The sequence below is a fragment of the Hirundo rustica genome, chromosome 2 (assembly GCF_015227805.2).
Source record: "Hirundo rustica isolate bHirRus1 chromosome 2, bHirRus1.pri.v3, whole genome shotgun sequence".
NCBI lineage: Eukaryota > Metazoa > Chordata > Aves > Passeriformes > Hirundinidae > Hirundo > Hirundo rustica.
The window spans coordinates 115,561,282-115,588,794 of NC_053451.1; the positions used below are offsets into that span (position 1 = coordinate 115,561,282).

Here is a 27,513-nt window from a genome sequence, read left to right on the forward strand (position 1 = left end):
CTGTAGAAGAATCACAGCCCAGCTCTCCCAGCCGCATTGGCATGGAGGTGGCAGCAGAGGCAGCACCAACCCTGCCCAGCTCCTCTCCTGCCCCAGGCAGTCTCACAGAGGCTGAGCCAGCAGCTGCTGCCCCAGCCAGAGCTGATGAGGAGAAAGAGCTGCTCAAGACTCTCACTCTAGATGAGATAAAGGCAGCAGCTCCTTCTCTCTCCAGTGAAGAGCTGCCATCACCAGGGATGCAGAGCCCCCCCCGTGTTCCCTCTGACATTTCAATCAGCATCCAGGCTTTACCAGGCCAGGATCAGAACGTAACTGAGGAGATCTTGATCCTGGGACTGGTGGAGTTGTACAAACAGAGGCAGAAACTGGAGGAAGAGTATGAATTTCAACAATGGATGGCTATGGAAGAAACACAGCCCAGCTCTCCCAGCCCTGTGGGTGTGGAGGTGGCTGCAGAAGCAGCGCCTGCCCTGTCCAGCACCTCTCCTGCCCCAGACAGTCCCAGAGAGGCTGAGCTGTCAGCTGCTGCCCCAGCAAGAGTTGCCAATGAGGAAGACATGCCTGAGCCTCTCGCACCAGAGGAGATAAAGGCAGCAGCTCCTTCTCTCTCCAGTGAGGAGCTGCCATCACCAGGGACACAGAGCCCACCCAGTGTCCCATCCAACAACCGGACTAGCATTCTGGCCTCCCCATGCCGGGGCATGAACATCATCAGGGAATTCCTGTTCCTGATCCTGGGACTGGTGGACTTCTACAAAATGGGGCAGAGGCTGGAGGAAGAAGGTAACATCCAAGAACGGATGGTTGTAGAAGAAATGCAGCTCAGCCCTCCCTGCCCCTTGAGAGTGGCAGTGGCCTCAGAGGCAGCGCCAGCCCTGCCCAGTGTCTCTCCAGCCCCGGGCAGTCTCACAGAGGCCGAGCTGGCAGCTGCTGCCCTGGCCTGTGCTGGTGAGGAGGAAGAGCTACCTGAGCCTCTCACTCCAGAGGAGGTAAAGGCAGCAGCTCCTTTTCTATCCAGCGAGGAGCTGCCATCATCAGGGATACAGAGACCACCCAGTATCCCCCTTGACACCCCAACCAGCAGCCAGGCTTCACCATGCCAGGACCCAAACATCACTGAGGAGTTCTTGACTGAGGGACAGATGGAAGTCTACAAACTCAGGCAGAAGCTGGAGGAAGAGGATGCCCTCCAACAGTGGATGGCTGTAGAAGAAACACAGCCAAGATCTCCCAGCCCTGTGGGTGTGGAGGTGGCAGCACAGGAACCACCTGCCATTCCTAGTGCCTCTCCTGCCCCTCACAGTCTCACAGAGGCTGAGCTGGCAGCTGCTGCCCTGGCCAGAGCTGATGAGGAGAAAGAGCTGCACGAGCCTCTCGCACCAGAAGAGGTAAAGGCAGCAGCTCCTTCTCTCTCCAGTGAGCAGCTGCCATCACCAGGGACACAGAGACCACCCACTATTCCCTTCGACACCTCAATCTCAATCCAGCCTTCACCAAGCCAGGATCAGAACATCACTGAGGAGATCCTGCTTGAGGGACTGGTGGAGTTGTACAAACTGCAGCAGGAGCTGGAGGAAACTTATGAGCTCCAACAGTGGGTGGCTGTAGAAGAAACACAGCCCAGTTCTCTCAGCCCCTTGGTCGTAGAGGTGGCTGCAGAGGCAGTGTCTGCCCTGCCCAGCACCTCTCCTGCCCCAGGCAGTCTCACAGAGGCCGAGCTAGCAGCTGCTGCCCTGGCCAGAGCTTATGAGGAGGAAAAGCTGCCTGAGCCTCTTGCTCCAGATGATATAAATGCAGCAGCTCCTCTCTCCAGCGAGGAGGTGCCATCAGCAGGGACACAGAGTCCACCCAGTGTCCTGTCTCACACCCCAACCAGAAGCCAGGCTTCACCATTCCAGGATAAGAACATCATCAAGGAGTTCCTGTTCCTGATCCTGGGATTGATGAAGTTGTGCAGACTGAGGCAGAAGCTGGAGGAAGAGAATGACCTCCAACAATGGATGGCTGTAGAAGAAACACAGCTCAGCTCTTCCTGCCCTTTTGGCATGGAGGTGGCAGCAGAGCCAGAGCCTGCCCAGCCCAGCACCCCTCCTGCCCCAGGCAGTCTCACAGCGACTGAGCCAGCAGCTGCTGCCCTGGCCAGAGCTGATGAGGAGGAAGAGCCACCTGAGCCTCTTGCTCTAGAGGAGGTAAATGCAGCAGCTCCTTCTCTCTTCAGTGAGGAGTTGCCATCACCAGGGACACAGAGTTCATCCAGTGTCCCCTCTGACACCTTGAACAGCCAGGCTTCACCATGCCAGGATGCCATCCTCACCAAGGAGATTTTTATCCAGATCCTGGTGATGTTGTACATCCTCTGGCGAAGCTGGAAGAAGAGTATGACCTCTGACAATTAATCACAGTAGAAGAAACACAGCCCAGCTCTCCCAGCCCTGTGGGTGTGGAGGTGGCAGCAGAAGCAGTGTCTGCCCAGCCCAGCACCTGCTCTGCCCCCGGCAGTTCCACGGAGGCTGAGCCGGCAGCTGCTTCCCTGGCCAGAGCTGGTGAGAAGGAGGAGCTGCCTTAGCCTCTTGCTCTGGAGGAGGCAAAGGCAGCAGTTCTTTCTCTCTTCAGTGAGGAGCTGCCATCACCAGAGCCACAGAACTCATCCGGTGTCCCCTTCAGCACCCCGAGCTGCAGCTAGTCTTCACTATGCCAGGATCAGAACATCAATGAGGAGTTCCTGATCATCCTGATTGATGGACTTTCATGCTATGAGGCAGAATCTGGAAGAGTATGTCCTTCAATATCAGATGGCTGTAGAAGAAACAGAGCCCAGCTGTCCCAGCCCTGTGGGTGCGGAGGTGGCATCAGAGGCAGTGCCTGCCCTGCCCAGTGCCTCTCCTGCCCCACAGAGTCTCATGGACCAGAACATCACCAGGGAGATCCTGAGTCTGGTGCTACAGGAGATGCAGGCACTGAAGCAGCAGCTGAAAGATACCTATGCCCTTCAACAGAAGCTGGCTGTAAAAGTAGAACCAGTAGTCACTGCCAAAAAGGAACAGAGCTCAGTGCCTTCCCCGCACAGCACCCCCAGCCCCATACCTGCCCAGCTGGGAGCTCAGGCCCCCAGGGAGCAGCAGGTGGAGGCAGCGGTGGGGTCAGTGCAGGCAGTGGGGAGAGGAATGAGGACTCCAGCAAGGAAATTAAATGGTGGCAATACTTGGATGACCTGGAGCTTTTCCTGGTGAGAGACCCAGACCTGTCCCAGGTGTCTGCCACAGGATACAGAGTGGGTATTTCTTTGGGAGAGGGGATCTCAGTGCTTGCCCCTTGTGAGGCTTCGGCTGAGCACTCGGCACAGGCGCCGTGCAGCCAAGAGTCGGTGCCTGCCCTGCACGGACCCCCCCAGCCCCTCACCTGCCAAGATGGGGGCCCAGGCTCCCAGTGAGCAGCAGGAGGAGGGGACAGCATCAGCATCAGCATCAGTGCAGGCAATGCAAGAGAGCGAGGAGGGGACCTTAGCTGCAGAGGACAATGAGGGGGAAGACAACATCAAGCTAGAGCTTTCCCAGTGGGAAAATAAGAAAGAGGCAGAAGTGTCCCATGGAGATATGAAAAACTCCCAAGGAGTGTCCCAGTGGGAGGAGTGTCCTGAGCACGAGCTGTCTCAGGTAGAGTGCTCTGACTGGGAAGAGTGCACAGAGGAAGATCTTTCCCATGGAGAAGTCACCAGTTACCGTGAACACTCTGTCTGGGAAGAATACTTGAAGCAAGAACTGTCCAAGGGAGAAACCAGCAACTCCCAAGACCTCTCAGACTGGGAAGAATACACTTAACAAGGAGTGTCCAAGGAGATGGCAACAACTTTGAAGAACATTCTGACTGGGAAGAATACATTGGCCAAGACCTTTCCCAAGGGGAAGCCTGTATTGGCCAAGATGTGTTGAGAGGGAATGGCAGCAGACCCCCAGTACACCCCAGCTGGGAAGATGATAGCTTCAAGGAGCTTGTGCAGGAAAACTATGAAGACAAGAGCAACCATGGCATCTTCACCAAGCCCTTGGTCCTCCTCAAGAGGAGGTTGACTGGGACGAGGTGAGCTGCCCCCAGAAGAAGACAAAGAGTTTTTGCAGCAGACGGGCTCCTGGTGCGTGTTCCTCATGAGGGCTGGGTTGAGGACCAGGCACTGGAGCTGCGCAGCCCAGGGTTGCTCTGCCTGGCCCGTGCCCCTGAAACACCAAGCCCCTGTAGGACACGTGGCTTCTCTTGCCTTCAAGGAGCCAGTGCCAGAGGCAGGGACAGAGAGCCGGGTGCTTTCCCTGCACAGCCCCTCCAGCACTTCACCTGCCCAGCTGGGATCCCAGGCCCTCCACAGGCAGCTGGCTGCCCCCTGAAAATGTCCCTCCCACTTCAGGTGGGCACTGTGGGTGCTGTGGGGGCTGTTCCGGTGTGCCTGCATGAGGCCACAGCCAGAAGAGTAAAACAGATGAGGAAGAAGATCAAGAAGAGGAAAAAGAAGATAACAAAGACAAAGAAGATGAAGGAGATGACAAAGAAGATGAAGGAGATGACAAAGAAGATGAAGACAAACGAGATGAAGAAGACAATGAAGCTGAAGATGATGATGAAGATGAAGAAAACAATGATGAAGAAGATGAAAAAGATGAAGATGACTGCCTCAGATTTGAAACAAATTTGAGAGGCCATTCTACAATGAAGAGTCTCCTCTAAGGGGTTTCAACAATCCCCCTCCACAAATGGAAGAAGGAACGCCAATAGAGAGAAGTGAGAAAAACCAAACCCAACAGTTAATTAACAACAGAATACTCACAGAACCCACCCCCTGCCCCATACAGACACAAGAATAAACACCTAAAAATTCCTGGAGAATGGGGCAAACACTGAAGAAATTCCCCTTCCTGACTCAAGGGTGTGAGATGGCACTGGCTTTCACACCGAGGGAAGTGGAGCTTCCACGGAGGAGTTCCATGCAGCAGGAGGCACGGCCCTGGTGTCTCTCTGGCACTGAGCTCCTCTTGAGGGCAGACAAAGCAGCTCAGCTGGAGTCTCTTGCTCTGCTTTCTCTGCCTGGCTCGGGTCCCCGAGGGTTGGCGCTGGAACGGGACAGCCCTGCTCCCACCAGTTCTGCTCCTCTGGTGTCGGAGCAGCAGCTGTTTGGTTCAGCTCGAGTAGCTGAAAGATTGTTGCTGGAGCTCCTCCAAGCCAGGGAAGGGTAAAGCTTTTTGATGGGCAAACAAAGCCAAGCAAGCCCAGCAAACCAAACTGCACAGCACAACAGAACACCAGGGCATTGAGGCTTGGAAAATGCCCATCCAAAGAGCCCATCGCCCCCCACTTCTCCAGCCCCACACACATCCAGCCACAGGCCTGGAAGGTACAGCAACCATTTCTTGGGCATAAAGCAGAGGCTCCTGGAACAGACTCTCACCATAAACCACTCAAAGACAACAACAAAGAGGACAAAGACGATGAAGACAAAGATGACAAAGAAGAAGACAAGGACAACTAAGAAGATGAAGATGATGACAACAATGAAGCAGATGAAGACAAAGATGACAAAGATGAATACTAAGAAGACAAAGGAAACAAGAACAATTTAAAAATACATATAAGAAGAATAGTAATAAGAATGTAAAAATAGAAGCAGAAAAGTAATAAACATATGAATTTAAAAATACATATGAGAAAAAAATTAATAGGAATAAGAAGAGACATTTAGAAACATAGAAGAAGCAAAGAAGAATAGTTAGAATAACAAGAGTAGTTAGAACAAGGAGAATAAGAAAAAGAAGAATAATTTAAGAATACATAATGAGATAAAATTTAATGAGTAAGTAAAACTAGAAAATTTATTTTACTACATATTGTATACTTCTGTTATAGTGTATGATATAAAAACATGAATATACAATATGTTGTAATTATGATACATTATAATTTCCCAGAAAATAACCAAAAAAAGACAGAACTTTTCCAGTTATGGAAGAATTTGTGTATCTTCTAATAAAGTTTGTAAGGCACAAGGAAAGAGTCTGCAGATTTCATTTCCTGTCTCTCAGAGGTACTGCAGTATTTTCACCCTCAGTGCAAGTGAGTGCCCTGTGAGCAGTGAGCGCTGAGACCCCAGCGGCAGTGGGAGAGTTCCCGGCTGGGCCGGCAGGGCAGGGCTGTCGCTGCGCTCTCCAGGCAAACTGCAGGCGCACGGTGAGGCCGGCTGAGAGAGCTGTGCTGGGAAGGCCACTGCAGCAGGGCTGTGCAGCCTGCACAGCGAAGGCACCAGAGCCCTGCTCTGATGCTGCCCATGGCTGGAGAGCCAGGCTGGGTTAGAAAGGCAGTGTGAGTTTGGTGTGGGTGAGGAGCAACGCGAGGAGCCTTCCTAGGCGTGCTGTGGCTGTAAAGGTGCTGCAAAGGCTCCTCTCACCATTTTCACTTCTATTCTGCATACAAAACCTTCACCAGAAGTAACTTGCAGCTGACCCTGTGGCTAAAGCCTTGTACCCTCTGCTGCCCTGTTCTTACCCAGGGCTCAGTGCTCAGCAGAAGGCAGCTGTGGAGCCGCTTCTGGGCATACAACTTCTACCCCAGCAGAATGGTTGGGCTTGGCAGGGACCTTAAAGCTCATGTAGTTCCAGTTGATTATCTCCTGCTCTGTGTCTCCCTCTCTCTGATAGGTGTTTCCTCTTTCTTTCTTCCTACCTCACACTTCTTGTGCAATCAAATCCGTGTTGTTGAATAAAATCCCTCTGTTGCCATCCCATGGCCTCATTTGCCTCTCAATCAGGACAGAGGCATCTCTCCCTCATTGGATCGCGATGCGTGTGCATGGTCACCTTCCACTATCCCAGGTTGCTCCAAGCCCCAATGTCCAACCTGGCCTTGGACACTTCCAGTGATCCAGGGATGGCCATAGCTTCTCAGGGCAACCTTGTGCCAGAGCCTCCCTTCCCTCACAGGGAAGAATTCTTTCCAAAAAACCTCTCAGAGTTCTGTCTTGGAGCCAGGCTGGGTGTGTCCCTCACCAGTTCAGTCTTCCTTGAGCAGCCTTGTGCAAGGCAGGATGGGTTCCCCTTGTGCAGCCCCAGCTGAGGCAGCAGCAGCAGCAGTTCTGTGATGTTCCTGACAGATCCCTGTGGGTGCAGCTGCACATGGCTGTGCAGCCAAAGGCCCTGGATCAGCGTACATGCAGTGCTGGAGCAGCACCACAGCACTGGGGATGTACTGGCCTCCTGGGCAACCTTGGGGGTGCTCCAGGGCAGGGGTTTCCTCCAGGATTAATTTTTACTTCTTCTGGGATAACTTTCTCAAAATTACAGAATCCCTGAATTTGGAAAAGGCTTCCAAGGCAATCAAGTCCAAGCTATGCACGGCGCCCACCTTGTCATCCAGCCCAGAGCACTGAGTGCCACATCCAGGCCTTCCTTGGACACCTCCAGGGATGAGGACTGTAAACCTCCCTGGGCAGCCCCTGCCAATGTTTCACAACCTTTTCCATGAGGAAATCCCTGCTGATATCCAGCCTGACCTTCCCCGGGCACAGGCTGAGGCTGTGTCCTCTTCCTGTCACTTATTTCCAAGGAAAACAGGCCAGTCCCCACCTGGCTGCACCCTCTTGTCAGGGAGCTGTGGAGAGCAATGAGGTCTCCCCTGGGGCATTCCTGTTTGTTAACTCTCTTCCCTCCCTTTTTTTTGAGCACAACCAAATTTCTGACAAAGTGAGGATCCCTTTGGGGCAGCGACTTCCATTTTTGTGCAGTTGTTCCAATCTCACAGTGGTAAAAAATCACACTCACAAAACCGGGGAATCTTTGGTGTTCTAACCACCTCCTCAAAGAGTAGCTATTTCTGTGGATTTACTGATCACCCAGAGCTAAGATCCTGTTGTTCTCAGCAGCACTTTTGGAGCAGTCAGGAGTGCTGTCGAGGAAGGGGAAGGATCACAAGATTTGCTTGGTGCAAAATGTGTTTTCTGGATTGACACAGCCATGTCATGAAACAGTTTAACTTCACGCTTGTATTACCCACAATAATGTCACCATTTATTTGTCTGTTTCTACTGATATTTCTTCTCAAACAGACTCTTGGGATTCTGTCCAGAGAACCAGAGATGTTTCCCCTCAGCTAAACCAAGCCACCATCATTGACCTGCACCCGTCCTCCACTTACAACATCCGCATGTACGCCAAGAACCGCATCGGCAAGAGCGAGGCCAGCAACGAGCTCACCATCACCACTGACGAAGCAGGTATGCCCTCTAAATTCTGTGGGAATTATCTCTCAGATGTCAGGAATCCTCGCAGGAAATGCTGCTTATGTGGCTGCGGCTGTATCAAAAGGAATACTGAGTTATTCCCATAGAAGATCGTGATGTTTGCGGCTTTGTTGTGCAGGGCTGTAATTAAAGCTGTTCAGTGGCATCTAGTGGTCAAAAAAGACATTGTGCTCCAAATTTTCAGCTTGTGATGCTGGGAATAACTCACCTGTATCCACAGCGAGGCACCTCAATCAGCAACATCTTGTTTTTAGTGGTGGTGACTCCCCTGTGGGTATTGTGGCTTTCCTTACATGTTTAGATATTAATGAAGGTAACTACTTTAAATTTCTCCCTTTTGAGAATGTCGATGCACATGAATCAACTCTTCATTTGAATATTCCCTCACTCAACCCAACCTTCATTTGAGTATCTCCTCACACCAACCATTTATTTTTCTGGCCTCTGTTTAAGTCTCTGGGCTGCCACTTGTTAATGTCATCCCCCTGATCTTTGTTCTGTTGTATTACAGAATCACAGAATCATTTGAGTTAGAAAAGACTTCCAATATCATTGAGTCTGACCTTTATTTTTACTTTTAACCCTTTATTCTCCTGCATCAGCACCAGGAGTACTGTGTGGGCATTTTCTCTTTGGTGGTTCTTTGGAGCCACTCTTATGTACACGGAATTTCTGACTTCCTTTACCTTATGCTAAGTCAACACTGCTTCCTTCTTTGGGGGTTTAGAGACAACAACACAGTAACATTGTCCTGGCAGTGAAAATTTCCGTTCTCTTTCAAGATTCAGTTTGGTCTTGGGTTTGAATACCAGAGACTGATTTTTAGTTCAGCTCCTATGAACACAACTGTGTAATTCCCACGTAATTTATTTGGGACTTTCCTACAATGAAAACCCAGTCCTTGTCAGGACATCTGTGCAATTCCCACCTAATTTCTCTCTGAATTTCCTACAATGAAAACCCAGTCCTTGTCAGGACAACATGGTTTTGGTTCTGAGGGACTTTCTGAGTAGAAACAGGACAGAAGGGCTCACAGTGGAAAGTAGAAGAAGATGGAGACAACATAAGTTTCTTTTATCATTCCAGCAGAAGGAAAGCATGCAGTGAACAGATTTAACAGTGGATAGTTTGTTTGAAAAATGCTCATTTTTGATCAGAAATGTTCTCTTCCTTTGTGCAAAGAAAATATGAAATCACTATCCTTTCTTCCAGCCAGAGTTATCTGTAACCCCAAAATGCCCATCCTTCCTTGTGCAAAATAGAGGGGTGGGTCTTGGATCAGATGTCTCATGCTCCCTTATTTACCCATGCTTGGAATGTTTTTTACTTGCCAAGTTTTTCCTGACTGGTAATTAAGTTGTCAGGATCAGCAGCTGCCCCTGGCATAAAAAAACAGCTTCCCCATGAGCAGGGTGGAACCTTAACATCGCATTTTATTCAGTTCTTTGTAACCAGGTTTCAGAATAAATGATCCTTTTGTCGCAGTCTTTTGAGGAGCTGTTTGTTGGTAGAAAAAGACCAGCAGTGTGGAAGGACTGGGTGAGAGGAGGTCAGGCTTAGGCAGAGTTTGTGATGTTTTTCTCCTGGGTTTTTATTTCAGGAGATGCACAAAGTGTAGGAACATCATTTTTTTGATCACTGTTTACTTCTGTTCTCTGCTTTTACAGCAAGCAATGGAGAACAGCATGGGTGCAGGGGATGAGAGAGAAGGTAATGAGTAGGGAGCAAAATAAAGGTCCAAGAAATACAAGATAAAAACCAAGCAACTTGGAAAGGGGGTGCAGATTCTGTATCACATATTGCAAAGAAATATCTCTATTAAAAAGAAACCTGTAAAAGGTCTCTATGGCAAAAAGGTAGGCACGAATGGAATGATTTCAAAGCTTGCAGGCCACATCTTTCTTTCCATAGAACCCCAATTAGCTCATGTGCTGGAAAATAGATGCCAGTACACACTAGCACTAATGCCTGTCAGAAAAAAAAAGAATCATTATGGCCATTGCCTAATACTGAAATCAATAGAGGAAACGGGGATATCTGTGTTTTCTTTATGTCCTTGCCACAAACTCTGTGTGACATTAAGTATATAAAACAAACGACTTCTTATTTTACGTCTCCCTCTGGTGTGCTGGGAGCACTTAACTATTCAGGTCTGTGAAAAAAAATATTTGGGGTCTTTTGAGGAAAAGTCAGGATTTTGGGGGGCACATTTTAAACCCTATTTTTGGGATCAAATGCTTCCCTCAAATTCTACTACATCGTAATGTACCCAGGAGAAGCGGCATTCATTTTTGACAACAGGGGGACAGAATCAAGGTCAGGCTTCAAAAAATTCATAGAGATCTCATTTTTGCCAGTGGACTTTTTCCTCTTCTCCTTCCTTTGTATTAATGCACAGAGAATGGAAATAAAATTCTTTCAAGCTTTGGAAATTTCCCATATGAAGGACAGTCAGGAATGGCAGAGAATAGTGCATATTTAATAATTTAAACATATTATAGGCTGTATTCTGTGTCTCTGCTTCCATCAGTTAAAGCAAAACATTCTGGTTCCTTTCACCACAGCTGTCATTTATTGCTGCTCCACCTCTAACAGCCCCATCTCACCCTTTTTATTGCTTTCCTTCCTTTGTCCTGCTATTAAACTTAATTTAATATCTTTTACTGAGGCCGTATTCTGCATCAAGGGAACCCTCTGCAGCGGCTCGAGATGGCTCCATCCCTCTCCTCAGATCTTCCCTTTGCAGTGATTTACCTCACTGAGCAAGCAATTTACTGCACATCTCAGTTCAATCCCAGCTGATCCTGATCTGCTTTGTAGCTGCCCAGCTGATGAGGAGGTTCCTTCTCTTTTCATTCACTTTTAAAGCCTCATGCACACCTTTGTCACCGTGTTGATGGTCCATGAAACTTTCCCTGGCTCAGACAGAAGTTGAAAGAACATTTTCCCATCTACCAGTGATTTTTTTTGTCTGATTTCCAGGTTGCAACTCTTATTGGGGAGGAGGAGAGTGTAAAGTGTGCAGGATTTTGTGTAAAATATCTGATATTGCACTGAATGTGCTCAGTTTCCAGTGAGCAAAGGGGAACCCACTGGAAAATTTGCCACAGGTTGAAAGCTGGATTAGGAGCTCCTGGCTGACCTGCTTTAAATGTGTTCTGCTGCTTTTCTGTCCCCCACAGGGTTGTGGCTGCTGAGAATTCCTCTTGCTGATCTCCAGCTATGCATAAATGGCGCTATGAGAGTACCTCTAGCCAAAAAAACCACTATTATTCATTTTATTTTATTTGTTTTATTTACCAGCTTGGTATGTTTTGGCACATGCTGTATTTTGCTGTTGGCCAGAGATGACACCTGAATGCAGAAGATTTTTAGCCCTGCTTTTGTTTGGTGAAGTTTTCCATGTGACACTGACTCCAAGCTCTGTGACACTGGGGTGTAGATGTGGTGACATTTTAAGTGAAATGGTGAATTCTTTAGGCTGTGAGGGCCAGTTTTGATGCATTTTCCTTCTCTTTCCAGCCCCTGATGGTCCACCTCAGGATGTGCAGCTTGAGCCTATATCTTCACAGAGCATCAGAGTCACCTGGAAGGTAAATACTCACACATCTGTGGACAAGATAGGCTCTGTCAGTATTTGGATGCTTTCAGGGGAGTATTATAACAACTGTGCCTTGGTTATTTTATTTAGGAGAAACATTGCAGATGCCTTTGCCAACAAATCTTAAAATATTTGCCACTGAAGGGAGCGTCATGCAAAGAAAGCCTTCCATTGGAGAGTAAAAGTAGCAGCTGCTTGCATTTCCTTCTTTTTTCTCATTTCAGAGATAAGGCCACATGTTTAGGAAATGAACACTCAAGAAATTTCACTGTGGTTTTGGGCAAAACTTCCCCAGAAACCATCAGAACCAGTGGGATCTTTTTCCCATTGCAGTAGACTTTGGGGCAGATTTTTGCTGCATGGAGAGAGCAGTATGAGTGTCTCAGTAAAGTCCATGAGAACAGATGAAGATTAATTAATACAAAAATATCATCAGCTGATATCATTTAAAAATCTGGCATGTCATGTGACTCAATTTTTCCAAGTTTTTCCTAGTATTTTGACAATAATACAAGGTTTTAAATGCTTTGATGTATGTATGATACCAGAGGTACTTAAACCGTGTCTTAAATGGTTTTGTGATATATACTGCTTGTATATTGTGTTGATAATGCCATATATTTCCAGTTCTGAAATATGTAATATTAAGAGCTGAAGTGGTGTAGTGGCATAATAATAATGATTAATTTCTATATTGATGTTAGGGTTACTCCTGAAAATGTGAGTCATGTGGCTTTTGTCCTATTATATGGACTATTCAGAAAGTCAGAAGCAGTGAGATTCTGCTTATTAATCAAATAACTATGGGTAATTGGTTTTTTATTGCATAATAGTGAATATATTGTAGGCTTAAGCCAGTTCCTTAAAAGGCAGGTTCAGAACCTCTTCTGCACAGGTCACAAAAAATGCAATGCTGATTCTTAGATCTTGTTCACATCTTAAATTTATATCAATGTTGCTTTTCATCAAATAGTTTCCAAAACCAAAAGCTGCATGGTCACAGATTTACCTGGAATGGAACACAACAGTGCACTTAGAGAAGACATGGATTTAAATCCAACACACAGTCAGTAGAGCTAAGGAAGTAGTTTTTGAAGCCGTGCAGGGGTGTACAGTGATTCTCAACAACTGAAATAAATTCATAATAGGTTTTTCCTTTTTTTAACCACTTAAGAACTGTGACTATCTGATCAAGTCAACGATAATCTTCAAGCTTCTATGCCTGAATTTGTTTTTGTGGATTTATGGGTCAGCATATTGAAAAGCTTTGTTTGCTTTTTCAGAAAATTCACTTTGTGGAATGCGTTTAAAAGCAGCAAGAGTCTACTCAATGCTGCTGTTTGTGAAGTTTTGCCATTAAATTTTATAGATGCAGATGTGAACAGGCAGCTACAGGACAAACAGAATTCCCATGCCTATATTTCAAAACCTGCCTAAAATATAGTTCAATTTGTACTTCAAGGACACTTCAAGTACAACTGAGCATGTCCTGGGCTTTGGGTGTTGTCTGATATTGAAGGATATCAAACGAGGTGCTGGGGTTGTGTTCTCAAGATTGTGTTTGGAATTTGATTTGAGAATTCTTGTCAAGCAAAGTTCAGTATCTAATATAACAAGAGATTCACAGAAGTGAGTTATATATTGAATACATACTTCATTAGCCTGGTCTCATGAGCTGAAGGGAGAGATGGATTTTCACAATTTGGAATGACCTTAAGGTGAAGTCACTGGGCAGGATTAGAGCTTGTGTAGTCCTGCCTTTACTGGAGGAGTTATTTCCTGAATCATAATTTCTAAGCTGATTAAAAAAAATCTTCTCTTCCCTATTAAGAAGTCCCAAACCAGGAGCGAGCCGCTTACTTCCCTTGACGTATTCCAGTTTTCTCCAGGTCAGAGCAGTTTTGGTTCATTACTCAAAAAAGAACTTTGGGATGGTCCCACAGGCATAATCCATTTGGTTCCATGCTGAATCCTAACTTTTGGGTACGTCCCTATGATGCTGTGCAGAAGGCACTCATTGAGTATCTAATAACATTTAATGAAGAATAAAGAAGCACCCCATGGGATCAATCCTGCATTGTCATGGAATCCAAAAAACAAAGAAAGAACCTGACCTTGGTAGTTTTTGATTTGGAGGCATGTGGAGCTTTAGCCATGAAAGGCTATCATGACATTGAACAAACAGGACTGTGGTGAAAACCATGGTTATATTTGAAGCTGGCAAACTTTATTAAAATACAGTGTCAGTAACAGCAAAAGGAGCACGGAATAACACATCGATTATCTTTCATCTTGTATTAAATCCCATTTCTGCAGCTCACGTTGGCTGTAAATCTTCATTTAAAGTTTTGTCTTAGCCCACTCTTATAATATCCCAGTTGAGCAAGGTTGTATTGGCCTGTGATTTGTTTGATCCAATATCTGTCTGTCCACACAGGACACTGGGTTTCAGACTGAGCAGTTAAATAAAACTCACTACTTTTTGGTAGTTTAAACTGGTCTAGATATAATGGGAATTAAACAGGAATTCTCATTTAGAAAATAGCATGAAAATACTCTTTTTTCAGGTAGTACTTTACATTAGGTGGATGAACCCATTAAATTTAGACATGGGGAATATTCATTTTCTTTTTTATTTCTATTTACACACACACAAAACTATAGAATGTCATACTTTACAAAAGTCAAACAGATACCCTGTTTTACAAATACTGAATTTTGTGAGAAAAGCAGTAAGGTCGTGGACTGAAACTTACTTTTTCATAATGTTGTATGGCTACTGACAAGGTTTACAGTATTTTTTCCCGAGAACAATGAGTTGTTTCACTTAATTTTTTTACTAAAAATGTGTCTATACACCAGAAAGAATATTTATCAAATGAGTCATGTGTGCAAAAAGTCAACTGAAAATTAAGTATTCAGGTCGTAGTAACAAGGAACATTGGAGTTGTTGTGAAGCAGAACATTCCAATGCTTTGTCCTGAAGTGACTTGGATTTTGTTTTATATTGTATAATGTTTCAAAGTGGGGGAAAAAAAAAGTAAAATGTAATATTTTATGTAAAGAAAAAACTCCTTTGACTTAAACAATTGCGAAGAAGTTAATGAAAATGTCAAAGTTTATCATCTTATTCCAATCCAAAGTGAGAAAGTGTAATTGTAGAATTCCCGGTGAAGAGGCTGCTGTGGCTGCTTTGTTCAAACTGTTTGTCTGGAAGTCAATTTGTTGTCAATTCAGATGAACAGAGGGATGGAGCAGCTCTGCTGGGAGGAAAGGCTGGCAGAGCTGGCATTGTTCAGCCTGGCCAGGAGAAGCTTTGGGCTGAGCTCAGGGTGGCCTTGCAGGGCCTGAAGGAGCCCCAGGAAAGCTGGAGAGAGACAATTCCCAAGGGCTGGAGGGACAAGACACAGGGAATGGCTTCCCACTGTTAGATGGCAGAGTTAGATTAGATCTTAGATAGAAATTCTTCTCTGTGATGGTGGTGAAGCACTGGAATAATTTGCCCAGAGCAGCTGTGGCTGCCCCTGGATCCCTGGCAGTGCCCAAGGCCAAGTTGGACACTGGGGCTTGGAGCAGCCTGGGATAATGGCAGATGTCCTTGCCCATGGCAGGGGGTGGAAGTGGATAAACTTTAAAGTTCCTTCTAACCCAAACCATTCTGATTCTATGAATATATATGAACTCAAACAACAACAAAAATCTGACCAGAGTTTCCACCCCCAGCTTAAAAGTCCTTCCTTCTGCAAACATTTGAAGATGACAAAGCCATGGAATTGTCCAGAATAGGTAACACACTTACAAAGGGCTCTGATAATAAAATGAGCTGTATGTTTCTAAAGCAACTGAGGGGTTTTTGACCAAAACACCCAGAGAAATATTCAAACAGGAAACAATCATACACTTAGATTCCTTATCTCTGCCATGTGACCTACAAGGATCTCAAGATCTGAATCTCCTCATTTGATCAGCTACATCTGATCAAAGTAATACAATGGAAATTGAAATTATATCCTCACTTCAAGTTCTGTGTCTGTTTCTCAGGCAAGAGGGAGGGGAAAAAAAATATCTGAAGAGATTATTTAATCAATCAGTTGCATACAGTGACACACATTCTAAATTTGAGAGGGGGCTGGCTTTTGCAGAGCAATGGTTTTGATGGTATTGGATAAAAGGCAGATCTCACCCTGATTTTATTATCTTCAGTGAGCTATAAACTCCCTAAAACAGGCAGGTCCTGTGGCAGAAATTAGTGTTTTTCTTGAGAATCTGCTCCTCAGGAGATTTAATGGGATATAGAAGCTACAGAAGTTGCTGCCTCTGCCCGTCCAACCCACTGCTGATAAACTGCATCACAAGGACCTTTTTTATGGGGCAGTGGGACAGATGAGCTTGGAGGCATCTGTGGGGAGTTTGAAAGAGGTTTGGAGGATTGGAAAGAGATTTTTGCTCCTGGATTACAAACTGTGCCTTAAAATGCTTATACTAATTATGCCTCGTATAGATAGAAAATCAGGCATTATCATATATGGAAATTAGTCCAATACTACTTAAATAGAATTTTTATAGGTGTTGCTGTCAATAACAGGCTTTTTCCCTGAGCTGGAGATCTCTGCTTTGCACTAGATCACATTTTATATTGCAGAGCACACAAATGATTTCCACTAGTCTGGAGCAGGGAATCTTGCACTGTGACTGAGAAATGTGGCACATAATTATGGCCAACCATTTTGTGCTGTCCACATCCCTGAATGCCAGATATATTGCAGCTATTCAGTATGCAAATCCCTGCTTTCCAAATCATTGTTGCCTTCAGCACTCATTATCTAATCATCTTTCTACACGACACACTGAATGAACAGAAGCATATTTCAAAGCACAGCATAAAATTTCCTAATGCATGGAACTGAATAAACTCCCGTGACTGCCTTGCACAGATCAATAAATGCCTTCCTAAAAGTTCAGTGAAAGGTGGGGGCTCGTGGCAAAAAACATTTAGTAGTGAATGGTGGCCTGGAATGTAAATATACCCTTATCAACTCGGCTTGGATTGATTCACCTGAAAAGAGAATGAAACATCATAAATTCAAACACAAGAGTGTCTCCTTATTGGATTTTTCTTTGCATGAGTCATTTAAAGGTCTTTCAGCACAGATTTGCAAAAAAAAAAAAAAAAACCACACCTGAAATTTATATGATTGAAAAAAGTGTCTGTTTCATGTGCAGGAAGAATCTTTGAATTGTTGCCTAGAAATAGACTTGCATTCAGCAGGAAAATAATAAAGGTTAAACTAGTTGCGGGGTTTTGGGTTTTTTTCCCAAAAATTTTAGGGGGAACAACTTGGCTCAAATGTGTGCACTCAATGTGTAACTTCCCATTTTCTGTTTAGGCTCCAAAGAAACATTTGCAGAATGGAATTATCCGTGGGTACCAGATAGGTTATCGGGAGTACAGCGCGGGGGGAAATTTCCAGTTCAACATCATCAGCATCGACACCACCGGGGACAGTGAGGTTTATACACTGAATAACCTGAAAAAATTCACCCAGTATGGCATGGTGGTACAGGCCTGTAACCGGGCTGGGATCGGACCTTCTTCTCAGGAAATCATCACCACGACTCTTGAGGACGGTGGGTCCTTGGCAAACAACTCTGATGGGAGATATTGTTAATGTTATTATTATTTTATGTGATTTTATCTTCTTGTATTTCTTGTTTGATTTGTGATGATTAAAGTAAGGATGATACAAGTCCAGTCTTTAGACAGAAAGGTGTAAGAGAAGAGCCTGCTCAATGAGCTTGTCTGATTTCCATTGCAAGAGTGAATTTATTTTACCAGGCAAATAAAAATAACCCTACTAATGTGCTATGTCCTGCTGTGGATGATGTTGACTGAGACCAAAAATTTCATTAAGAAGCCTAATGCTCTGGTGTTCTCATATTTGCAACTGTTGTGATGTCATTGTTGCTCTAGAGTGATCTCATCATGGTTTTGAGAATTGAAACTCTGAAAGGTGAAGCAATATTGTATTTTTTTGTTGGATTGCTGCTGTTTTCAAAAGAATCTGCTGTGTCACCAGAGCTCTTGTACTGCACTGTCTTGTCAACCTTAAGAGAGATGTGTGTTTTTTCAAGGACATCCAGTGACAGAAAAATCATTGCTATTTCAGGCAAAATTCACCCTGTCTAATCCAAGGAACAGTGTAGATTTTTTTTTTTTTTTTTTTTTAACTGCATAGAAAATTCTTCTCAAACAATGAGAGGGAGTCCCCTAGTGGAATAAGAGAATGATCCAATATCCAAAAAAGGGTTCAATATTTTTAGAGTTAGAGGAGTATAACAGCAGATAATAATCCTAAAGGCCATGCAAGTCAGATTTTCAGCTAGTTTAAATCCACAACAGTGTCCTGAAACCAGTGCCAGCTTGGAATCTGACTTTTACGTGGACAGAATGGAATATCACACATCTAAAATCCTCAAGAGCCACAGATTTTGGGGCAGGTTATTAATGAAAGACTGATACCTTTCTTTTACTCTAAATGTTTCTAGGCCTACCTTGCTGCAAGACCTCAAAAAGCAGTATGCTCACGCAGGCATATATTTTATATTATAATAAATGGGATTTTTTTTCCTTCAGAATTCAGCTTACTCACGTTTCTGGGAAACTTTTTTTGGTTGTCACTCAATTTTGGGTCCCTCTTAGAATTGAACAGGCCACGAGCTTTTAAAACAATGCCTGTTGCTAATTCTGTTGCATTGCTTTGACACTAAATGGCCAACAGAAAGTACCTTAGATTTGTTTGATTATTCAGTTTTTTTAAATATCAGCAAAAATATATTATGACCATTTTTTCCTATGTTTTTAAAGAGGTGCCCACTTTTTTCTCCCTCCACCAAATTAGAAATGTCCACAAAGATGCAAATTTGGCTGCAAACCTTAAAAAATATATCTAAATTGCTTACAGAATGTTCTTCCCATTTCAGTGCCAGAACACATTTATATTTCAAAAAGAAGCAACAAAAAGCCTATTAAAAGACAAGTCAGCAAGTAGGGAAACAGTACATCAAAAGTAATTCCAGGGAAAACAGCTACACTTGCAGAAACATGGATTGTAGCAAGAATAAAGGATTTGCATTATTTAAATGTGTAATGGTAATTAAATATTGTGTGGTGGGATAGAGGGGAAAATTAAGGGTAGCTGAAAGATGAATATTGAGTTGTTTTCATTGTGTTAAAACAGTGACTATCTTATTCCAGTGCCCAGCTGCCCTCCAGGGAATGTCCAAGCCACTGCCACGTCCCCAGAAACCATCTCCATTTCCTGGTCAACGCTGGCAAAGGAAACCCTGAATGGGATTCTGCAGGGATTCAGGGTTATCTACTGGGCCAACCTCTTGGATGGAGGTGAGAAACACCAATCTATTACCAAGTAAAAAGCTGTATGTGGCCTTTATAGCATTTTCTCTCTGGTGTGAGGGCATTTTACTCCCTTTTCTTTTTCTGTTTAGAGAAAATTTTGTCTACCTGGTGAGGGAGCAATTTTTCCTAGAGCAAAGCTGCCTGGAGGAACCTCAGGGAAGGCTCCCACCATGGGTTTGCAACACTCCACCGGTCTCCTGTGGTACCCAACACGACCTGAGCAAATTTCACCTCAGCTAGAGAGTCCAAAATGTTGGGGTTTTTTTAAGGAATGGTGACATGAATCTAGAACAAACGAACCCAAACCTGTTTTTCACTATAACATGGTTGGTTTTCTCTTTGCCTACTCAATCCTTATCTGTTATTTTTTGATAGGATGCATTTCCTCTCAGTAGTTGAGAGCAAAAGAAGGAAATGTCTCTGGGAAAAGCTTGTTATTTCCATGGGAGCTTCTTCTATTGTGTTTTGTACTCTTAGCATAATTCCTGGGGGAATAGACTCCAGAGCAGAGACTGAGTGAAAGGATCAAAGGTGAATTCTGATGCTTTACTAATCTGCAATTTATTGTGTGATGATAATTCCACGTATGGCCCTTTCTTGTAAATTATACAAATTACTATGTTTGAGATGCACATGACTTCATTCCTACTTGCCCTGTGGATTTTTCACAGCTGTCTCCCTTCTTTTGCTTTCATCCACCAGAACCACAGTTCACTCTAACCTGCAATTGTGCAAATCCTGACCTCTGTTATTGTGGAAAGGGGAATTTGGAGTGGAAATGTGGCCCAGAGGCCCATTGTCCCTGCTGGTAATGATAGACTCAAAAATATTTGGAAATCGACCACTAATTCCTTTAAAAATAAAGATTAAAAATGTATGAGAAGCATACAGAAAAAATGTAGACATGTAGGGCATAAAATTAAATGTTTTCAGTGGTGCCTGTAGTTTTGGATCAGATCCTGAATGGATATTATCCCATCTAAGCTCCTATGTGATGTTTCACAACATGATGAAAAAGATGATGTTCGTGCCATGCTTAAAACTGGATTTTCTTTATTTATTCAACTTTATTTTCTGTCCTAAATATGTTTTAAAGCTTTTTTTGCCATATGGGTTTTACTTCTTAGCTTGCTGGAAAAAAAAAAAAAAATGAAGTGCAAATAAATCTGATTTTACTGTGTTTAAACCTATTGTTAGCCAGTATTGCTGCTATCAAGTGCTTTGCAGCAGCACTTCCTGCATATTTTAAAATAAAGGGGAGTTATTCTTCATTTTCCTTATGGGAAATGGTCTTTCTCATAACCAGAAAATCTTTATGAAGATAAACGACCTTCTCATTTTTTTTTCTTCAGGGGATGTTTCACAGTAATCTCTTCTTGTTATCTGTTCTTTATGAAAAATCTCATTACTTGTAGAATTTCTTCAATTCACTTCATCGTATTTTTTTTTTTTAAAGTTGCAACAAAAAAAAAGAGCTTGGAAATGAAAAGTGGGTCTGCTTCAACTGGTAAGAGGTCAGGACATAAAGGAATTCATTATAATTCATTATAATTCATTGCTGCTCTGTAATAATGAAGCGTTACTTGTCTGGGACACCCAAGATTTCCACAGCAGGTATCAACACCTGGAAGAAGAGTGAACTTGGCAATAACTCCACTTCCTTTTTATTTTATTTTATTTTATTTTATTTTATTTTATAGAACTGGGAGAGATAAAGAATGTCACTACTACCCAGCCATCCCTGGAGCTGGATGGCCTGGAAAAATACACCAACTACAGCATCCAGGTGTTGGCTTTTACCCGAGCTGGGGATGGAGTGAGGAGCGAGCAGATTTTCACGCGCACGAAAGAGGATGGTAAGGAGTGAAAGCATTTTCCATTCCCACCTCCAGGAAATGTTTGTGTGTCTCAGGCAAATCTTGTACACAGACATGCAGAGATTGAAAACTCAGCCACTGGGACCCAGCACAGGGAGGACGTGGAGCTGCTGGAGAGAGCCCAGATGAGGCAGCAGGATGAGCAGAGGGATGGAGCAGCTCTGCTGAGAGGAAAGGCTGGCAGAGCTGGCATTGTTCAGCCTGGCCAGGAGAAGCTTTGGGCTGAGCTCAGGGTGGCCTTGCAGGGCCTGGAGGAGCCCCAGGAAACCTGGAGAGAGACAATTCCCAAGGGCTGGAGGGACAAGACACAGGGAATGGCTCCCAGTGCCAGAGGGCAGGGCTGGATGGGAGATTGGGAATCAGGAATTCTTCTCTGTGATGGTGGTGAAGCACTGGAATAGTTTGCCCAGAGCAGCTGTGGCTGCCCCTGGATCCCTGGCAGTGCCCAAGGCCAGGTTGGACACTGGGGCTTGGAGCAGCCTGGGACAGTGGAAGGTCCCTGCCCATGGCAGGGGTGGCACTGGATGGGCTTCAAGGTCCCTTCTAACCCAAACCATCCTGATATTCTATGAAATGGGGAAAGGAGGAGAGACTGTTCTGGGGCTATCTTATATTACTTAGATCCTACTAAGAATATGATTTTCAGTATATATATATGTATGTATATGTGTATAAATATATATAAATTCTCCAAATACCTCTTCCCACAAAAGCAAAATAAAGAACAAAAATGTCTTACCTTTGTTCCTAGATCAAAGCATGAAAAATTAAATTCCTAATGCTGAAAGTTTAAGAAACTTTTAATCGTCCACAGACACGTGAGATTCCATAATCACTTTATTTTAATTGTATCTGTTATAATCACTTCAGGTCGCCTCCGTAGGATGCCATGCTCTGATCTATTTCTGAAGCACTAAAATTCCAAATTCAGGGGAGTTTTTGTCCCTAACCTTTTTTTAATGCCTTGAAAATGCTATGAGATGTACAAATATATTTTTGGATCCCCTAAATGCATTTGAAAAACTGAATCAAGAGTTTTTTATGGTACAGATAAAAATGCCCACAGTCCTGTCAAAAAAGTTACTTGAATAGCGTTTCATTTGTAAGTTCTCCTGTGAGTTATACAATATGTTTTCAAGGTAATTAGTCAATGGAATTTCCTTATTTATCCACTTTATTGGTCCCTTGTGAATATGTGAATATATTTGCCAAATTTTTATTTGTAATGACATTTACAAAAGTGACAAGAGAGCAAGTTCAGAAAATTAACTGACTTGATTTTTCTGTGCTTTTTTGCCAATAAAAAATTAAGTGATGATGAAAGTTATTATTTTTTTTTCCAATTAAATATTAAGGGACTCATTCTAAAATTTACATACATTGTAAGGTCACCTGGCCCCAGCTGTAGCTGCATCCAGTGGATGCAGTAAATGAAAATTACTGAGCTCTAGACTTGTGTGTCTCAAACACTGAGTGTTCTGATATCGGCCTAAAGTCCTTTAACAGTTACTTTGAGGCACCCAGGTCCTGACTCAGATGGTCTTGGTACATCCAGTGCTTGGAAGTAGATGGTTTTATTTCAATAATAATAAAAAAATCAAAATGTGAAATCTAAAATGCAAGAGAACTTCAAATCACATGCTGCATTTCCAAGTTACTTTTTGTCCCAAGTAGATCCCAGCATAGCAAACCTTCCCTAAATTCTCTCTGAACACAAAAGCTCTCAGCCCTGAGCCTTGGAAGTGGGATGTAAGCCACCAGGAGCCAGGAGTAATGTCCCACGCTGCTTCAGGTCTTGGGGACATCTGGTTCATGTCAGAAACCTCAAACATTTCTTCTTCTCCTTCTTCTCCTTATCCTCCTTCTCCTCCTTTTCCTCCTTCCCTTTCTTCTTCTCCTCCTCCTTCTTCTCCTTCTTCTTCTCCTTCTTCTTTTCCTTCTTTGTCTTCATCTTCTTCTTCATCATCTTCTCCTTCTTCTTCATCATCTTTTCCTTCTTCTTCATCATCTTCTCCGTCTTCTTCTTCTTCTTCATCGTCATCTCCTTCTTCTTCATCATCTTCTCTGTCTTCTTGTTCTCCTTCTTCAGCTTCTTCTTCAGCTTCTTCTTTGTCTTCATCTTCTTTTTTTCCCCATAGCCCATCTCTTCCTCATTTCCTCATTTGCTTATCCCAGTTCTTGGTGGTGGCTCTTTTGCTGTCTCCATCTCTGGGATCAGACAGGCCCTGGTGAGGGGAGCCCCTTGCCTCAGACTGTGTTTGGCAGCAGTGCAAAGGCTCATCTTTCACCTTTAATCCTCCTGGCAGCCCAGCAATAACTCACCCTAAGGCAGCCTGATGAAACTTTCCAGATTATCTGATGCCTCCCACTGGTTCCCTTCATTAAATCTTTTGTCCAGAAAATGAAATGGAAAGGTATTCCAGAAAATGCAATAATTTCATGTGCAGCTTCACAGCTTTTTATTAAGAGTAGGAAAGAGTGGAATATACAGAGACCTGCAGTTAAGAATAAGCCAAACTCAAAATCCTGGATCTAAACATCCTGAAGGCTGTGGAAATTAAAGAGGAAAAGACCATTCATATTGCCAAACTCTGTGCACCAAACAGGTGCCTCACTCCTCAGAAGAATGGACATTTTTACTGCAACTTTCTAAGGAAAGGTTTTCTGTAGAGGATTATTCAGTGGGTCTAATTCCAGTGCACCTGAAAGATCCTGCCCTGAAGTGAATTTAAGCACTTCCTTGGCATTTGAAATAAATTAATTGGAATCCTAACAGAGCTTAGAACTGGAAACTTTCTGTCTCTGCTCCCAGACTTTCTCTGGCTAAAATTATGACACAAAATATTCCACCCTGCTCTAATAAAATCTGGAAATCTGGGATATTTCTAAGTGGCTCCCAAACCCTCCACATCACTATTGCTATGAGTCCATATCACCTCATTAATTCCTTTTTCTTCTTTTCTTTTCTTTTCTTTTTTTTTTTTTTTTTTTTTTTTTTTTTTTTTTTTTTTTTTTTTTTTTTTTTTTTTACACAAGAGGAAACTTTTATTTGTAAAATCAATGGTGCAGCATTTTCCGCTGCTGCTGGAAAAGCCAGTCGTGGCCTCCTGTGACTTCTCTGTTGGTGTTCAGCTAAAAACATCAACCCAAAATTTCTTTTGCAGGCTTGAAATCTCCAGTGGGGCAAAATAAGGGTTACCTGGGGAGTGAAGCACTCATCCTGGATGGAATGAGTTGATGCTTTGTTTCCTTATAATGTTTGATACTGATTTTAGACACCAGAGGTCAGACACTGCTGCTGATCAGCAAAGGAAATGGGAACAACTCAAGCAAATAATAAGAAAAGAACTTTCCTTTCAATGTGATCGTATTTATGGGTTTTATCTAGCTTTTTTTTTTTTTCCCCTTTTCTGAAAGCTGACTTCCAAAAGAGATGCTGCTCTTTTTGGAGTTCCTCCTGGTAGAAAAATAAGCCAAGAAGAAATGTCCAATTTTTAAAAATTCTTTCTGGTTTTGTCCCTTAACTTTTCCACTTACAGTTTCTAATAAGCTGCTCATCCCCTTCACCTGGAGACTTGATTTAATAAGCCATTAAAAATTAAAGCAGCTTTTCCAATTCTTTTCCCTGCTGTGATCAAAACACAGTTTGAAAGGCTTCTCCATTCTGTAGCAAGAGGGAGCATGTGTGACAAATTCCCTCCCTGCTCCTGTGCTGCAAAGGAAATATGAGCAAACCGTGGTTGAAACAAGGAATTTGCTGCCTGAAGAAGCCTGAAACATGACACAGCACCTTGGCTGGCAGCAGCGCTCCGACCTTGAGCAGACCATGGGAGGACACAGACCCCAGAGCCCCTATCCCAGGAAAGCTTCCTGCAGCTGGGAATTTGGCCTGGGTGTCTGTCAGAGGTGGCATCTGGACTGGCTGTGACACAGGAGGATACACATTTCTCTCTTGGGTTTTTTTTTGTTTTGGTTTGGTTTTGGTTTTGTTTGGGGTTTTTTTTCTGTTGTTGTTGTTGTTTGGGGGTTTTTTTGTTTTGTTTTGTTTGGTTTGGGTTTTATTATTATTATTATTGTTATTGTTATTATTATTGTTATTATTATTATTATTATTATTTGGGGGGGAGGGGGTGCTGGGTTTTTCTGGGTTTTGTTTGTTTGTTTTGTTTGGTTTTGGTTTTGTTTATTTTTTTTTTTGGTGGGGGGGGTGTAAATGCATTCCTGTGCACAGCAAGCTGTTTGCGTGCCACAGAAGGCTTTGCAGCAGTGCTGTGCCTCCAGTTCTCTGGCATTCAGAGCCAGGGAAAAGCTGAAGCAGGAAGGAAGGGAAAAATAGTACCAAATCCCCACTGTGCCTGAATCCAGAGAGATTTTCCTCCTCTCCTGCCCCTCCCTGGACATCAAGCTTCCTGACCATTGGCATGAGAGGCACAGACAGCATCTGGCAAGCTTTACATTTATCCTAAAATAATTAGGCAGAAATCCAATCCAGTGTATGTTCAGTACTCCTTGGAGCAGACTCTGTTTGGGCTTCTTCAGCTGATGAGAGTGACTGGGCTCTGTGATGAAAAATTGCCCTTGATGACCCCTTAATGCACTTTTTTTTCTAGTGGTAAAGATCTCCTATTTTATCTTTTTTTAACCAAGAAGCGAAAGGCACAGAATAGTAAATGTTCCCCTTGGGAAACTTGGGCAGGATTGGATAGAAATGGTTCACTGAATATGAGGCCAGTTGAGGGTAAATTCACGTGTGGATGTGTTTTGGCTGGCATAGATCTACATTGCAGGTGAAATTTCTACATGAACAAACAGGCAGCAGTCAGGAGTTGAGTTTATTTTGTTTTTTCTAAGTGCAACCAGCAATGGAATACTCATGTGTCATGCAGAATTAAAACCCTGTTACAGAACAAGGCTTGGATTTCTGATTCATTTGCAATATCACTCTTAAATGCACCACAGTCTGTGCATTTGCCTGCCTGCTGCTCAGTACTGTGAAGAAAAATGGTGATAATATCTCTGCTTATGAAAAGGAGAATGAGAAAGTTCCTGGAGCTCCTCCCCATTATCTGGCACATCTAAATGCTGTTTCCCAGCCCTGTCGTATCAGAATAATTGCCTGCTCTGCTTTAGCATTTCACTTGCACTGTCAGGAATACAAAGTGTTCTCCTCCACATGAAAGCAGGATGCTATTTCTGTGTTTTTCAAAGCCTTGCTAGCTGGAGAATGAGGCCATCTTTGATCTTAAATTTGCCACATCTGCTCCCCAGAAGGCTGCAAAGTTGTTTAGAAGCAATCCTTAGCTTCTCTGTGCTCAGCCCAGGCTGTCCTCTGGCTTCTCACCACAGTTTTACCCCTGGTGACCATGGCGGGGGGAAAAAAAAAGGGATCTATGGCATTGTACAAATTCAGTTTGTGTTTCTGGGAGCTATGGGAGTCAGTGTGCTAAATAAAGGTCCAGGGAGAATTCAGTAAGACAGCTCGAGTCTCTCTCCTGGTGCTGCTGGCTTGTAATGACTGAAGCCAGAAAGGCTGGGGATTCAATGGCAATGGGGGAAAATACCTTCAGTCTGCTTGGCAAGGCTTATGATTTTCCTCTCCAGGATAAGGCAGGCACCACATTCCCCAACTACAAACTCTTCAGATGCCCAAGGAACCCAGTTTAGTAAGAAATACTTCAGTTAATGCTGAGATAACTCGTATGAAGTCCAGGGGATAGGTTTGACCAATGACTTTACCCTCTGGACAGAGGGAGTCTGTGAAGCACCAGATGAGATTCTGCAGGATTCCTGCCAGGGAAGTGTAAACAATTCCACAGACACAGTGGAATGACACACAGCTTTCATGTGCACAGCCCAACAGTGCAGCAAAAAGAGGACTAATAAATGAGTATTCAGAATAGTTTTTGCTACCCTGCAAGAACTGCTGCCTGATTCCAACCAAGTGAGGTGACGGAGTCCTTGGGTTGAAAATTTTACTATTTGGCTTCCTGATTTTCTTTTTGGCCCCTCTTTCCACTGGCCTCACACCAGACAGCAACGCAGCAATGACAAGGAATGTTTCCCACTTAGGCCCAATGACTGGAAAATGCCAGATGAATTCTGAGCTAATCCCTCAACAGTCGACAGCCATGACCAATTACCATCAGAACCTGTCCCTATAGATCACACCCTAATTTAACAATAAATTGCATTAACCTCATCCATCTATTTGCAGCGATTTGCAGAAAACATTGCTATCCATAGAGGAATCCTCCTGTGGGTTAGGTAATTACCCTGGAGAGCCCAGCTTTCACTCCTCAGCAGCGGGAGCAAATAGCATTTCTAATGAGCTGGGTATAAATAACAA

At 43.8% G+C, this 27,513-nt stretch overlaps 1 protein-coding gene across 5 annotated transcripts in view; it reads left to right on the top strand.

Annotated features, from left to right (window-relative positions):
- The window catches only part of DSCAM (DS cell adhesion molecule), a 447,196-nt gene that overhangs the window by 342,335 nt on the left and 77,348 nt on the right, over positions 1-27,513 (top strand). For all 5 annotated transcript variants that reach the window (XM_040055422.1, XM_040055421.2, XM_040055424.1 and 2 more), the window contains exons 15-19: positions 8,078-8,245; positions 11,795-11,865; positions 17,261-17,501; positions 19,129-19,275; positions 20,991-21,146. In XM_040055422.1, coding sequence (XP_039911356.1) covers positions 8,078-8,245; positions 11,795-11,865; positions 17,261-17,501; positions 19,129-19,275; positions 20,991-21,146 — 783 coding nt within the window. The remainder of the gene's footprint in view (positions 1-8,077; positions 8,246-11,794; positions 11,866-17,260; positions 17,502-19,128; positions 19,276-20,990; positions 21,147-27,513) is intronic.